Source organism: Carcharhinus amblyrhynchos, chromosome 17 (genome assembly GCF_965287045.1).
Source record: "Carcharhinus amblyrhynchos chromosome 17, sCarAmb.v2.hapA, whole genome shotgun sequence".
NCBI lineage: Eukaryota > Metazoa > Chordata > Chondrichthyes > Carcharhiniformes > Carcharhinidae > Carcharhinus > Carcharhinus amblyrhynchos.
Genome location: NC_137340.1, coordinates 13434413 through 13451268, shown reverse-complemented (window position 1 = coordinate 13451268; position 16856 = coordinate 13434413). Strand labels below are relative to the sequence as shown.

The 16856-nt window shown below is 43.8% G+C and overlaps 1 protein-coding gene across 1 annotated transcript; it reads right to left on the bottom strand.

Moving 5' to 3' along the window:
* Positions 1–838: 838 nt before the first annotated feature.
* Positions 839–16318, bottom strand: LOC145354333 (antiviral innate immune response effector IFIT1-like). The gene is made up of 2 exons (XM_080205503.1): positions 16238–16318; positions 839–3078 (listed from the first exon to the last, which is right to left on the bottom strand). Exons 1-2 carry the CDS (start codon positions 16240–16242, stop codon positions 1722–1724), a joined length of 1362 nt encoding a protein of 453 aa, XP_080061629.1. The 5' UTR covers positions 16243–16318; the 3' UTR covers positions 839–1721.
* Between the last annotated feature and the right edge of the window lie 538 nt (positions 16319–16856).

Genomic DNA, 16856 nt, shown 5'->3' with positions numbered 1-16856 from the left:
GACCAATCAAAATAACCTATACATCTTGTGAGAATCTTGTGAAAATCAAACTAAAAACTATGATCTAAGTAGGATTTACCAGATCTCGATCCAAATGAATGACTCTGGGCTCGTCACCAGAATTGCGAAGCTAAGAATTGACAAAAGCATTACATCAGCAACATTATCTTGTAGAGACTGAAAATGGAACAATGAGAAGAAAGAGGAACAGATGTATCTTTACAAGAGAAAACCATCAATGGAATGAATCAATTACCCAGATAGTCAGTAACACAACTGTACAGGGAGTAGTGGCCTTTGATAATTCAGCTCCTATTATTACCATTTTCAAAAGACAACCTTGAATCTTGTACAACCTCCAAAACAGCAGAGAATACGATCAGGGAGATTGGTGACAATACCATAATGCTTATCTCTGTGAACCATGGATCAATGCAAAGCCTTCAGAGGAACATCTAGTATGATATTAATGATGTATTTAATTGAGTCAGAGACCTGAAGGAGATGTAGTCTAAAAGGTTAATGTTAAATGTGTTGTCATGCATCTGCCTAGTAACAGCAGGAATAACAATTTAATAAGGAATGATGGGAAGATTGGCTCAACAACAGTTAAAAAAATGCCCAGTGACAGCAGTAGCCAGAATTCCAAAGGGATGATGAAATGCGATCTTTCCAGTAATGAGATTAATAGGCATGCAGAAAACCAATTCAGATATGAATAGTCATATCATCAGGAAACAGCTTACCCGGACAACTGAGAGATCAGTGGAGGTATACAGATGCTAACTTTAAAAATCATGGAATGTGAGAGATACAGGCAGCCCAGATACATAGAAGGGAGAATCGAAGAGGGTTTATTTTCCGGCACTTACAGAATTGTAACAGCTAAGAGCCTGAGAAACAGCTGAGAGGCAATTTAAACATTTAAGAAGTCTTAGAGCCAAAGTAACACAGAAACGTTCATAAAGGCTGTTTAAATATCTTTCTTAGTTATTTTGGAACAAGGGTCAATTTCTTTATAAACTGTGTGTGTGTTTAGTGATTCATACATTTAATTGTCTTAAAGTATTATAATCCTAATCATGTGTTTTTGTCTTTCATTTAATAAATAGTCGTTAGTAATTGTTACATGATGACAGGACTTGTTATTCTCACTGGGGTTTCATGTGATCCTTCACATCATTCCAAAAACAAAATTATATATCACCATACCAGGGTTTTAGATGCACCCATGTGCTTCGTCACAATGCTGAAGTCATTAGTGATGTGAGATACATGAAAATAGTGTGTACTGAGAGTTAGTAAATGTGAAGTCTTGGACTACCTTGGGCTGTACGTTGTAGAATTCCCAATAAAAGATAAAGTTCACCAAAGGTAACAGATGTACTAGGTAGAAGCTGTGTGTACAAGACAACAGTACAACAAAAACAGAAAATGCTAGAAAATCTCAGCAGGTCTAATAGTGTCTGTGGAGATAGAATAGAGCTAATGTTTTGAATCTGGAAGACTCTTCATCAGAGCTGATAAAGCTCTGGGGCTCTGACACAGTACGTTGCCTTAATAGAAACTGTTTATAGGTTAGAGTTCAGACATGCTGTTTAGCTTTAGTCAGGAAAATCATTGTCGGTCTCGATGGAAAGGCGCAATTCGCGAAGGGCACTTAGATATCCTTCATTGACAGGATCCAACTCCAAGGCTTTTTCAAAGCATCTAATAGCTTCTCATCTCTCCCCATCCAGCTGGTGCAAGAACCCTCGAACTCTATTGGCTTCGCTGTCACTTGGATTCCTGCGAAGTCGTTTTGCTATTAATGTATTGAGGTTTTCACGACACAACTGCCGTGATTTTGAGGCATGTTTGATTTTATATCCTTTGAGAAAGTGGCTGATGGCATTCGATTCTGAGCGCCCATGAGACAGTTCAAAACATCCACTCTGATAATGTATCGCCTGCTTATCTTCGGGACGAAGATCTTCCAGTTTCTGTAAATTCCTGAATATCTCCCTTGCTTTCAGATATTCTTTATTTTTTATAAATATGAGTGCCAAATCTATTTGTGCATTAGTAAATGATTTTCTGAGCTCAATGGCTTTTTTAAAATAATATTTGCATTGGTTGATCAGTTCAGCTTGCTGCTGAAAAGCAGGATTGTGAGAGTCCCTGTAGCATGAATTTTTGGTCAGTGCTATTTGTTTGTTTCTATAACACAGACCTATTTGGTGATGTAGGAAGGCACACTTTGGAGTAATTTTTAACGCTTTCTTCAACAACTCAATTGATTTATCCACAGCTCCTTCTTTTCTCAAAAATTTTGCCACATAGCGAATCACGTGTGGGAAATTGGGGAATTTGTGCAACGCTTGTTCAACTAATGTGAACGCTTCCTCCTTCCGATCAAGCTCTTGTAGTTTTAGAGCCAGCAACACCATGGCTTCACCATGATCCGGATCAAGCTCCAGCACACGTCTGAACTGATTTACTGATTCACTGGGTGCATGATTCTTTCTGATTCCAGAAAACCATTCCAGACGAGACAGAGCAGTCGCATATCCAAGATTCCATTCAACATTAACTGGATCTTGTTCCAGAGCCTTTATAAAACACTCCTTTGCCTCTTCATAATATCGAGCAGCAGAGCTCAGCAGTGCCCAACCCTTCTCCCTGTACACCTCAGGTATCATTGCTGTATACCGAGAGGCATCAGGGAATTGTTGACAGATCCTCTCCAGTTTGTCGAGGTAGGACTGAGCCTCTGTCAGTTGTCCCATGTGATAATTGACCCAGGCACGGTTTCCATAGGTGATGATGATTCTTTTTTCAAATTCATCTTCATGATTCTCCCTCAGAATCTTTTCAGCTTCCTGTAAGTTTTGAATCGCCTCCTCACAGTTTCCTTGTAGACAGTTTACAAAAGCGAGTTGGTTGTAAGACGTGGCTCGATATTTCACACCAGACTGAATTGAATCTTCTAATCTTTGCTTCATATCGTCCAAGTCAATGTTTTCTTTCTGTGGCACCCACGTGAAGTGACATTGAAGCTGATCGAGCTTCACTTTCAACAAATCCTTCCCTTGGTCACTGCAAGAGAAATAAAAATTGTCAAAATCCATCTCACACTGATCCATTTCCCAGCTCCTCCATCCAGTTTTATTATCTAAGAGCTGCTCCTGACTCCAGGACTCAATGTTCCTGAAACCTCTGGTCCCACAATGAGTATATCAGCAAAACCTTCCAGCAAAGTGAAGGGATTTACTTTGTAACCTTTCTGTTCTTACACTTGTCTTCTTTCTGCTGGTTGGTGTCCTATCTGATGGCCATTGAACCATCTTCCCAAATCAAACTCCACTGTGAATATATCCTCTGTGCATTAATGCAAGAGAAGAAAATATTTCGTAATCCATCTAAACTGCATAATTGATCATTGGATGATTTCTAACCATGGATTTGATTTGCATTTGATAGTATACCAGGGATATCTCTGTCCCCTCACCATCACTGTCTCTGCACTTCCATGTGAATATTGAGACCTTGTGGAGTGAGGAGAGGGGCCTTAGTTGTCACACGGGTGCAAACTATTATTTTGTTAACTTGTGGGAATCCAGCATTGCATCAAATCTAATAGCCCTGTCATTATGGCTAACCTGATTAGGTACAGAAAGTGATTATTTTGATTTTTTTTCTTTTAGTTTTTAGACAGTACACATAAGACACTAACAAAGCTAACTGTAAAGAGTTAAATGATTCTTAAAACAAGAGAATATCTTACACATATATGGATACAATAAAAGAATTAAACAAATGACTATGATTTTAAAACATCTATGATGATATTTTAGATGTATTTTAAGTATTGTATGAATCATTGTTCACTTTGGCCAAAGCAAGTTACCGAAAGACATAATAGGAAAGGTGAATAGTTCAGAGCCAAAGGCCTGGGATCCCTTTCATTAGCTGAATTCATATCAGAATGTTTCTGTTGAGGGAATACACATTGCAACAATAATGAATAAGTTCAGTCATTCCCAGACTCAGATTAGATATGTCCCGGGCTGCAGGAGTACATGTCCATTCAGTTTGACAGTGAGCCAGTGGGAACATCCACTTTAACCTTTACCGTAGCATCGAGTATAACCTGGCAACAGGGAAGTAGCTTCAGCCAGGAAGGCAGTTAACATCGGGATTGAATGGACTAATGAGATGCCATTATGCTGGACACTTCATTGAAGTGTCTGAGATACTTGTCAGAGATTTGTATTGATGCGTGTATACAAAATGAAATTAATTTTAAACTAATGGAGGGTAGGAAATCTGATAAAGAAAATATATAATTTCTGATTTTTACTGAGAACTTCAGAACTTGTTCAAGAAATCCAGATATTTTGTATCTGTGGTCATCAGGCTAATTTCTCCCATTGATCACTGGTCTTTAATAAATTTTTATCTTTTGTACTGTGACATTGGGTTCCTGAGTCTAGTTGCTACTTTGTCGAGAACTCACTAACATGCAAAGTGGACGTTCATCAGCAAACATAACATCAGTCAACTGGAAACTGCATTTGTGCGTATTAGATAGTGAAATGTTGCAGATGCCATCGGAAGGAGCTGGAGACAAAGAAATTCAGGGTTGTGGTGTAAGGCTTCTGTTTAATGATGTGTTATGATTAAGATTTCTGCCGAATTTTGTCAGCCACATTAATCGCACATTGGCAGGCCGTGTCTGAAGACTCTCTAAGCTAGTTCAGGGAATTTACCCCCTGATGAAATCAAACAATGGGCAGAATTTACAGCTGCAAAGCTGGCGATGAGTGCGTGTGGTTGGTTAAATGTTCAAATATGCTGATGTGTTATAACTCTGCCAAGGCTCATCGCCTCCCACATTTAAGCAGTGCTGCTCTGGAGGCGTGTGGGACAGCCCAATGCAGCAGTTAGGTCAGTGATGACAAAGATCAGTTGACGGTAGATGCAGCCCTGTATCCTGCCTTTAGCAGGATTCCCTGAGCTGTGCAAAGCTCAATAACAATAAGGCAAGTGCACAAGAGGGGCTGCGAGGCCTGAGTTTGATAGGACAGTTAACTGTGACCTGAAAGCCTTTACATAATGTTGCAAGCAGTTCTCTCTTTCCCTCAATGAACAGATTTTGTGTGCAGAACCTTTGCTGAGTACTTATGTTCACTATTTGCTGGTAATTTGCAGAACGTTGAGGACATTTCTGCTACTTTAGACTTTCCTCACTTTAGTCTGCATTTTGTGCTGTCAGTCTTCACTGCAGCATGGGAGATGTTTGTTGGACCTCTGGGTTGGAGCAGCAGCAACAACACCAGCCTGAATGACATGAAGAGCAGCTACCTTCTCCTCAGCCACATGTTACTCCCCCCCATCCACCACCACCACCACGACACAGGTTTTTGCAGCAGAGAGAGGATCAGTGTCCTGGACATTACCGAGATGCAGTAATACAGGAGGCTCAGGAATTCTCAGTGGATTCTTATTGACGTTTGCAGCTTTTTCCCACTGGATCAAGTGGCCATGCAATGCCTTTACCCCTCACAGCCCATGACAGAGGGCTGTTTGGCATTGCAAGGGTTAATGTGGGACTGGAGAACAGTACCGCATACAGTGTGATGTAGAGAGTCACATGATAGTCAACATGGGACAGACATGATGGAGACTTGTGTAGCAATCAGCATGGAATTAGCTTGTATGCTGGGATACACTTTGTACATATCCCTTTATAGTTATATATTATCTATAGACTCATGGAGGTTTACAGCATGGAAACAGTCCCTTTGGCCCAACTTGTCCATGCTGGGCAGGTTTTGCCAATAGGCTAACCCCAATTGTCTGTGTTTGGCTTATCTCTCTACCAATCTTACCCATGTAACTGTCGGGCTATAATAGACATCACTGATCGATCTTAAAGGCCTCTGAACTTCTTTGTGAAAACTAGAATGCATGAGAGCCAGAATGAGAGAGCTATCAGATTTGCTGTAATGCTAGGTTCCCACATGTTCAGAAAGTCATATGTAGTTTGCACCCGTGTGGTAATTGAGGCCCCTCAGTCCACGAGATCTCAGTATTTACAGGGAAGTGCAGAGGCAGTGATGCTGAGGGGAGATCGAAGCTGTGATGGGCGGTGTGGTCAACAATCAAGATAAAACTGGCCAAACGCTTTCTTGTTAGGCCTGGAAGGAGCATCTCTGCTACCCCTGGCCCCACAAGGAGTGCTGAAGAAGATACTTAGCTTGTGGAGCTGCCAGTTCCCACCTCCATTTTATTGTTATGTTCCTCGATCCTGGGAAATCTGTGCAGCAACAATGAATTGTAAATCAAGTTCCCGGTTACACCTTGGGAGTTTGAGTTAACCATGTTAATGGAGTTCAGGGTGGCACGTGGCACAGTGTTTAGCATTGCTGCCTCACAGCACCAGGAGCCTGGGTTTAATTCCGGCCTCAGGCCACTGTCTGTGTGGAATTTGTACATTCTCCCCATGTCTGCTTGAGTTTCCTCCGGGTGCTCCAGTTTCCTCCCATAGTCTAATGATGTGTCGGATGGATTGATTGGCCAGGCTAAATTGACTATAGTATTAGGAGATTAGCAGGGTAAATATTTGGGGTTATGGGATAGGGCCTGGGTGGGAGTGTCATTGGTACAGACTTGATGGGCCAAATGGCCTCCTTCTGCACTGTAGAGATTCTATAATTTTATGAGGGATTTTCTTGCCACAGGGAATCACACACATCCAAGGCCAACAGCCAAATGTAACATGGTTGGTGTCTCAATCACATGCTGGAGGCACTTCCTCTGTATGATTCCCCCCTGCTCATGATGTTACTATCAAAGGCCTTTCTCCATTGCACAAAACATTACTAGTTGCATGTTAGAGGGTATCAGCAGTCAGTAGGGTGGCTGATTTGAGGTCACAGTCTGGGGGACGTTGGTTCGTAAATTAATGGAGTAAGGACTTGGGAGCTGGTGCAGTCATGGAATAATTGTTGGGAGGGTGTTGATGAAGTCACAGAGAGAGGAGCAGTGTATGTGGTCATGGAGAGGGGAGGGCAAATTGTGAACCAGGTGTTGATGAGGTCATGGAGTCATGGGTATTGATGAGATCATGGAGTCGGGGTGTTCATAAGGCCGCTGAATGGGGAAGGAGGTTGATGAGGTAAAGTGGGGGAGGGGGGCTGGCGAAGTCAGAGTGGGAGGGGCTGGTGAGGTCACAGAGTGGGGGAGGGGGTGGTGAGGTCACAAGGTTAGGGAGGGGCTAGATGAGGTCATAAAGCTGGTATCTGGAATGTGTAAGAGGTACAATTCACGTAAGCACCATTTCAGACTCAGAAACCAGGTGAAACACGGAATATGGCTCAGATGAAACTCCTGTGGACCGTAGTTTCAACCTGATGTATTATTGCAATAGTGATCCTGCTCAGAATGTGAGAACCCACATGTTCAGATATTTGGCCTGGGTTTTACTGAAGGGGCAATGATGTGGAGCTCCATCAATAGGAACGTGACTGAATACCCCTCACTCAGAATCACCCCAAAGCATTTGACAATCCAGGATTAGATAGAAAGTTATCAGACAGGTCAGAATGGGAAGGTGCCTCCAGTGCCATTGCTGATTTACAGCGTACATAGTACCAGTGTGAATCTGCCTGGATTTTGATAAGGATGGGATATTCCGGCCTGTCATTGGCCGGCATTGTCACAGGTAGGTTGGGAAAATGTGGAGAACAGCAAGGCTGCAGACAGGGAAATCCTACAATTCTGCTGCTCAAATTTGTCTGAACTGGGAAATAAACATGATGATATTTTCCTGGTTGTGTAAATCAGTTATTTTCATTTCATTATAAAGATTATCAAAGGACTACTGTTAGTTTGGCAGCAGGAAATGGCTTTCAAAGAACCAATGAACAATGGAACAATTCATTTTCATTATCATTATCCATCTGCTGCTCTATTCAATTGATTCTGCACAATTTTATCAAGTTTTCAGATCTTTGCTCTATAATATCTATGGGTGGCACAATGGTTAGCACAGCTGTCTCTCAGCGCCAAAGATCCTGGCTTGGGTCACTGTCTGTGTGGAGTCTGAATGTTCTCCACCTGTCTGCATGGGTTTCCTCAGGTTGGTCCAGTTTCCTCCCACAGTCCAAAGATGTTAAGCGGGTGAGATGCATTGGCCATGTTAAATTGACCCTTACTGTCAGGGGGACTAGCTAGGGAAAATATATGGGGTTATGGGCCTGGGTGGGATTGTGGTTGGTGAAGACACAATGGGCTGAATAGCCTCCTTCTGTACTGTAGGATTCTATGATTCTATGAATGTTGTCAGTGCATTTTTTCTACCATTGGAGATGGGCTGCTGTAGAGGATTTAGTTCGGACAGTGGCTGTGGAATCCGGAGGATAGAGTGACAAGGCCAAACTATTTCCAGGCAAATTTCTACCCCAATGATGGAAAGGAACATTGTTGATTCTGTGGCCAGCACACCCAAATGTTGCTGCTTGTCTCTGGGGACTGACATTCAGAAAGAGTGTTGGGCTGAAATGATAATCGGCAGGAGGTCACAAGAGACAAAAATGCCATTACAGGGTTGGATAATCAACTGGGGCACTGGAAATCAAAATGTGTTTTTGTTTCCTGGGCCTCCGGGATGTTTGGTTTAAAGATCAGATTTCAGCTTGTAAAGGCATTCTGATATAAAAAAAAGTAGTGATTAATATTTCACAGTTTGAACAACACCTTAATCTACAGCAGCACACATTGAGAGTTTACAACCCACATTTACCTATATCCTTTAACAAGACCCCCCCAGTAGTGCTTGCAAACAAAAATTGACAAAACATCTCATAACAAGATATTAGGATATGCGACTAAGAGCTTAGTTAAAGGGGTAGGGTTTTCCCTTTGTTCATTTAAGGGATGTGGGCATAGCTGCCAAACCAGAATTTATTACCCATCCTTGGATGCCCTTGAGAAGTTTGCAGTGAGCTGCTTTCTTGAAGCAATACGATCTTGGAGATACGGGCACACCCCGCCTGTGGAAGTTGGTAAGTCCAGGATTTTGACTCAGTAACAGTGAAGGAACGGTGATATATTCCCAAGTCAGGATGGTGAGTGGCTTGGAGGGGAATTTGCAGTTGATGGTGATCCCATGTGACTGCTGCCTTTATCCTTCTAGATTGTAGTGGTCATGAGTTCGGAAGGTGCTGCCTAATGAACCTTGGTGAGTTCCTGCAATGCATCTTGTAGATGGCACTGCTGTTACATTGTTGGAGGGAGTGAATGTTTGTGGAATCAAACAGATGCATTGTCCTGGCTGGTGATGAGCTTCTTGAGTGTCGTTGGAGCTGCACTCATCTATCACACTTCTGACCTGTAGATGGTGGATAGGCTTTGGGGAGTCAGGAGTTAAGTTAAGGCAAAATTCCTAGCCTCTGACGTGTTATTATAGTCACGGAATTTATATGACTAGTCCAATTCAGTTTCTGGTCAACGGTAATCCCTAGGAATGTTGATAGTGGGGAATTCAGCAATGGTAATACCATTGAATTCCAGGCAGCGATGGTTAGATTCTGTTGTTGGAGATGGTCTTTGTCTAGCACATGTGTAGCATGAATGTTGCTTGCCAATTGTCAGCCCAAGCCTGGTTAGTATCCAGATCTTATTGCATTTGAACATGGATTGCTTCAGAATGTGAGGAGTTGCAAATGGTGCTGAACATTGTGCAATCATTTGACTTTATGACTGAAAGAAGGTGACTAATGAAGCAGCTGAGGATGCTTGTTCCTGGGACATTACTGAGGAACTCCTGCAATGATGTCCTGGAACCAAGAAGGTTAATGTCCAACCACCACAATCATCTTCTTTTGTGCCAGGTATGACTCCAACCTGTGGAGTGTTTTCCTGATTCCTATTGACTCCAGTCTTGCTAGGGCTCCTTCATGCTATACTCAGTCAACTGCCGTCTTCATGTCAAGGGCAGTCACTTTCACCTCACCTCTGGAATTCAGCTGTTTTGTCCATGTTTGAACCAAGGCTGTAATGAGGTCAGGAGCTGAATCACCCAGGTAAAACCCAAACTGGGGGTCACTGAGTAGGTTAGTCTTAAGCGAGTGCCATTGATAATCACTTCCATCACTTTACCAATGATTAAGAATAGACTGATGGGGCGGTAATTGTCTTGGTTGGATTTGTCCTGTTTCTTGAGTATAGACACAGTTGGGTAATTTTCTACATTGCCCAGTAGATGCTAGTGTTGTAGCTGTACTGGAACAGCTTGGTTAGGGACATGGCAAGTTCTGGAGCACAAGTGTTCAGTATCAGAATAATGTGAGGACACGTAACATTTGACACATCTAGTGTCTCCAGCCATTTCCTGGTGTCTTGTCTAGTGAATCGAATTGGCTGAAGACTAACATCTGTGATGGGATCTCAGGAGGAGGACGAGATAGATTATCCACCATGGCAATTCTGGCTGAAGATTGTTGAGAATGATTCAGCCTTGCACTGATGTGCTGGGCTCCTTCATCATGAAGGATGGGGATATTTGTGGAGCCTTCACCCCCAGTGAGTTGTTTAATTGTCCACCACAATTTAGGGCTGGATGTGACTGGGCTGCAGAACTTATGTCTGATCTATCGGGTGTGGAATCACTCAGTTCCGTCTGTTATTTGTTGCTTATGCTGTTTGGTATGCAAGCAATCCTGTGTTGTAGCTTTAACAGGATGACACCTCATCTGTAGGTATGCCTGATGCTGCTCCTGGCATGTCCTCCTGTACACGCCATTGAACAAAGGTTAATCCCCTGGTTTGTTGTTAATGGTGGGATGGAAGATATGCCAGGCCATGAGATTACAGGGAGTGGTTGTGCACAATTCTGTTGTTGCTGATAGCGTAAGGAGAAGAGAGGGTGGGGAGGTCTGGTGCACAGGATAGGGGGTTGTGGATTAGGGAAGAACTATCTGAAATAGCTGAACAGGTAGGCAGTAGATGCATAGGATGCCAGAAATGGAGTAAATCATTGTGTCTAGGGCGGTGGATAGAGGAGAGCCGGTGGATGTGGTCTTTCTTGATTTTCAGAAGGCGTTTGACAAAGCACCTCACAAGAGGTTATTGCAGAAGGTCAGGGGGCATGGAGTTGGGGGTAGGGTGTTAGCGTGGATAGAGGACTGGTTGTCAAATAGGAGGCAGAGAGTGGGGGTCAATGGGTGCTATTCGGATTGGCGGATGGTGACTAGTGGAGTGCCCCAGGGGTCGGTGCTGGGGCCTCAGCTATTTACCATTTATATAGATGATCTGGAGGAGGGAACCGAGTGTAGGGTGTCGAAATTTGCGGATGACACCAAGATTGGCGGAAAGGCAAATTGTGCGGAGGGTGTGGAGAGTCTGCAGAAGGATCTAGATAGGCTGGGCGAATGGACCAGGAAATGGCAAATGGAATTTAATGTTGGCAAGTGCGAGGTGGTCCACTTTGGTAGGAATAATGGTAGGAAGGATTATTACTTGCGTGGAGAAAAACTGCAGCAGGCGACTGTGCAGAGGGACCTCGGGGTCCTTGTGCATGAGTCGCAAAAACCCAGCTTGCAGGTGCAGCAGGTGGTCAGGAAGGCGAATGGGATGCTGGCCTTCATCGCGAGGGGGATTGAACATAAAAGTAGGGAGGTCTTGCTGCGGCTCTATAGGGCATTGGTGAAGCCGCAGCTGGAGTACTGTGTGCAGTTTTGGTCGCCGTACTTACGCAAGGATATTTTGGCCTTGGAGGGAGTGCAGAGGAGGTTTACTAGGATGATGCCAGAGTTGAAGGGGTTGAGCTATGAGGAGAGGCTGAATAAATTAGGCTTGTACTCGTTAGAGTTTAGAAGAATGAGGGGAGATCTCATTGAGACGTATAAGATGATGAATGGGATGGATAGGATAGAGGTAGAGAGACTCTTCCCGCTCAGAAAGGACAGTAGGGCTAGGGAGCACAGCCTCAAGATAAAGGGGGGGCGGTTTAGAACGGAGTTGAGGAGGAACTTCTTCACTCAAAGGGTGGTGAATCTCTGGAATTCTCTGCCCGTTGAAGTGGTGGAGGCTACCTCGCTAAATATTTTTAAGACGCGGGTTGATGGGTTTTTGATAAGAGAGGGGATTAAGGGTTATGGGGAGAGGGCGGGAATGTGGAACTGAGCCACGACAGATCAGCCATGATCTTATTGAATGGCGGGGCCGGCTCGAAGGGCTAGTTGGCCTACTGCTGCTCCTATTTCTTATGTTCTTATGTTCTTATGTTCTGTTCTCCAAGGTATGTGACTGGGAACACTCAGTCACATACCTTCTTACCTGAGTCAGAAGGTTGAGTGTTTGTCTCACTCCTGAGACTCTGATATTTTAAACTGCTGTGCTACATTGAGGGAGGTGCTACATGGTTTGACTCAGCATATTTTTGGATGTGTCATTTAAACAGAGCTCCTCCTAGCCTCTTAGATGAATATTTTCATTATCCTGACAAATATTTATCCTTCATCAAAATCACTAAAATAGACCACCCGGTCAGTATCACTTTGTGCAGCTTGTTATGTGTAACCTGTCACCTGTGCTTCCTACAATATCACAGTGACGGAGACATCAAAACACACTTTGCAGACTGTAACACGCTTTAGATGCAAAACATGTGAGATGAATAAAAGTCCACTACATTTCATTATACTCAAATACTCTCAGACATAGAAGAGGGGATTAGGAAAAAAAAGACTTTGTATTTTAAAAGCGTATTTGTTGCGCAAGTTAATAATATTTATTGCCCCTTATTGCGCTTGCTAATGAGAGGAGAATGGGAGACAAGGAGATTGAAGCAGCAGAACAGACATTGGAGCAGACAGCAGAACTCTATGGCAGCAGTCACAGAAATAGGCAGCAGTAGAGTCATAGAGTCACAAAGCTTTACAACATGGAAACAGGCCCTCTGGCCCAACTTGTCCATGTCTCTTTAATGACTAAGCTAGTCCCAATTGTCCATGTTTGGCCCATATCCCTCTATACCTATTTTACTCATGTAACTGTCTAAACATTTTTTAAAAGACAAAATTGTACCTGCATCTACTGCTACCTCTGGCAGCTTTTCCAGACACTCACCATCCTCTGTGTGAAAAAAATGTCCCTCTGGACCCTTTTGTATCTCTCTCCCTCATCTCAAACCTATGCCCTCTAGTTTTAGACTCCCCTACCTTTGGGAAAAGATATTGACAGGCTAGCTGGTCTATGCCCCTCATTTTTTTTATGGCCTCTATAAGATCACCCATAAGTCTTCTACGCTCCAGAGAACAAAATTCCAGTCTATCCAGTGTTCCTTATAACTCAAGCTATCAAGTCCTGGTAGCATCCTAGTAAATCTTTTCTGCACTCTTTCTAGTTTGGTCATTTCCTTTCTATAATAGGGTGACCAAGTGTGGTCTTACCAATGTCTTGTACAACTTCAACAAGATGTCCCAACTCCTGTATTCAATGTTCTACTGATGAAACCAAGCATGCCGAATGCCTTCTTCACCACTCTGTCCACATGTGACTCCATTTTCAAGGAGCTATGAACATGTACTCCTAGATTTCTTTCTTCTATATCTCTCCCCAGTGGTCTACGATTAACTGAATAAGTCCTGCCCTGGATCCATCTACCAAAATACATCACCTCACATTTATCTAAATTAAACTCCATCTGCCATTCATCAGCCCACTGGTCCAATTGATCACGATCCTGTTGCAATCTGAGATAACCTTCTTCACTGTCCACTATGCCACCAATCTTGGTGTCATCTGCAAACATACTAACCATGCCTCCTATATTCTCACCCAAATCATTAATATAAATGACAAATAACAGTGGACCCAACACTGATGCCTGAGGCACACCGCTGGTCACAGGCCTCCAGTTTGAGAACTTACCTTCTACAACCACCTTCTGGCTTCTGTCGCCAAGCCAATCTTGTATCCATTTGTCTACCTCACCCTGGATCCTGTGGGATTTAATCTTATGCAACAAAGTACCATGCAGTACATTGTCAAAGGCCTTGCTAAAGTCCATGTGGACAACGTCAGCTGCACTGTTCTCATCTGCCTTCTTGGTTACCCCTTCAAAAAATTCAATCAAATTTGCGAGACATGATTTTCCACTCACAAAGCTATGCTGACTGCCCCTTATCAGTCCTTGCCTCTCTAAATACCTGTAGATCCTGTCTCTCAGAATACCTTCCAACAACTTACCCACCACAAATGTGAGTCCGATGTGGAGATGCCGGCGATGGACTCGGGTAAACACAGTAAGAAGTCTCACGGCACCGGGTTAAAGTCCAACCAGTTTATTTGATAGTAAACTCACAAGCTTTCGGGGTTTGCCCCTTCCTCAGGTGAGTGGAGAGTTCTGGTCTCAAACAGAGCATGTAAAAGGCACGCACAGTTTACAGATTACTGATTAGAATGCAAGTCTTTACAGCTAACCTGCTATTCAAGTCTTAAAGATGCAGACAATGTGAGTGGAAAGAGTATTAGGCATAGGTTAAAGAGATGTGTATTGTCTCCAGACAGGACGGTAAGTGAGATTTTACAAGTTTAGTCAAGCCATGGGGGTTACAGATTGTGTGATATGAACCCAAGATCCTGGTTGAGGCCGTCCTCATGTGTGCGGAACTTGGCTATCAGTCTCTGCTCAGTGACTCTGTGCTGTCCTGTATCGTGAAGGCTGCCTTGGAGAATGTTTACCCGAAGATCAGAGGCTGAATGCCCGTGACCGCTGAAGGGCGAACACTTGTCTGGAGACAATACACATCACTTTAACCTATGCCTAATACTCTTTCCACTCACATTGTCTGCATCTTTAAGACTTGAATAGCAGGTTAGCTGTAAAGACTTGCATTCTAATCAGTAATCTGTAAACTGTGCGTGCCTTTTACATGCTCTGTTTGAGACCAGAACTCTCCACTCACCTGAGGAAGGGGCAAACCCCGAAAGCTTGTGAGTTTACTATCAAATAAACTGGTTGGACTTTAACCCGGTGCCGTGAGACTTCTTACTGTGTTTACCCGAGTCCATCGCCGGCATCTTCACATCGGACTGCAAAGACATCCTCCCCTGCTGGGCTGTGTGTGTGGCACCAACTGCGAAGCCCTTCCAGCAGCGCTGGCGCTGTGTATGTGTGTGTGCGTGTGTCACCATTGGAGTTGCCAGCATGCAAACCGGACGTGTGTGCCGTGCCCCTCGGTGGTGGCGGCCACTCTTTAACCCAGAGAGATCCAGATCGACTTGACCCGGCTTGGGCAAAACGGCCAGGCGAAAGTGTCGGACTGAGACCCACCCCCTCCCCCCGCGCGGGAGGGGGGTAAGGGCCAGGGCGCCCCCGAGGCCAAACCACCCCCCCCCCCCAACCCCAGGAGGCTCTCCTGCCTGGCCCACCCCCGCAGACGCGATGTGGAGATGCTGGCCTTGGACCGGGGTAAACGCAGTAAGAAGTCTCACAACACCAGGTTAAAGTCCAACAGGTTTATTTGGTAGCAAAAACCTCTAGCTTTTGGGAGACTCTGACCCTTGGTCTGATCACAAACAGGGGATGTAAAAGCACACACTCCGTTTGGTGCCACACACACAACGCCTTCGCTGCTGGAAGTAAACCGAGTGTGTGTCTTTACATCCCCTGTTTGTGATCAGAACTCTCCACTCACCTGACCAAGGGGCAGCGCTCCAAAAGCTAGTGCCTTTTGCTACCAAATAAACCTGTTGGACTTTAATCTGGTGTTGTGAGACTTCTCATGGTTGAAGATGAGACTGCCTCTACCCGCCCTCGAGCGATAACCAAAAGGAGTGAGGGGTCTCATCAGCAGGATGAACTGCAACTATCAGTTTTCCATTGGTTAATAATTCCAGGCAGTCATGATCCCGAATATCTCCCTGAGGACACTTACAGAATACCTGATTCCACATTGCAACAGTTTAGAATTGAAGTTTATTTTTGTATTTACTGTAAAGTCTGAATGGTAATTAAGCTTGATTTTACCTAAACTATTACCTGATACAATGTTATTAGTAGATTTACCTTTCGTGATTTACTACTTCTGACAATCATTAGTCTCAGTGCAGCATAAACACTAATCTGTAGGTCTCATGTGACAGATAATCCCACTCAACAACTGAATAATTTATGCAATTGTATTTCAGAAACAAACTCCTTTACATATCTAAAAGTCTAATACAGATAGAATTCCTTATTTACCTCATAATGCTGATTGAAGGCTGAGTTCTTTCTTCAACTTTACCTCCAAGGTGATGAAGAGTGTTTGATGTGTCATCCTTTCCTGATTATTTATATCCGGAGTGTGAGAACAGAAACTGAAAGTGTGATATAAACCTATACATCACTGTCTTATCTCCAAAAACACTGGTTTCAAAACATGAGCTACGTGTAATGTCACAGATCGCCAAGCTTCCTATTGACACCTTGGACACGTACGCCAACACAGAAAGAATCAATAAGCCCAGCCTGTTTGACTAACCTCAACTGTTTACCATATTCCCACCACGAATCGACAGATCTGAGATTCTTTAGTGGCTTTTCGAGGATAAATTGACCTCAGTGTTGGTAAGAAAATTCAGTCACTGGAACAGACTGGGGCAGCACATCCCCTCCCACCCCAACACCCCCATTTCCCCAAGCAGTGACATCATCCCCAATCAGGGACATTAGTATAAAGAGAGCAGTCACCTCCAGGATATACCCACTCACCCTGAGTCCAAAGAGGCGTGATTCTGATCCTTTGCTCCCCACTCCGCCCAGGTGTATTCAAACGTTAAACACACTAGATTATCTTTACATAGTGAGAAGGGCAGGGAAC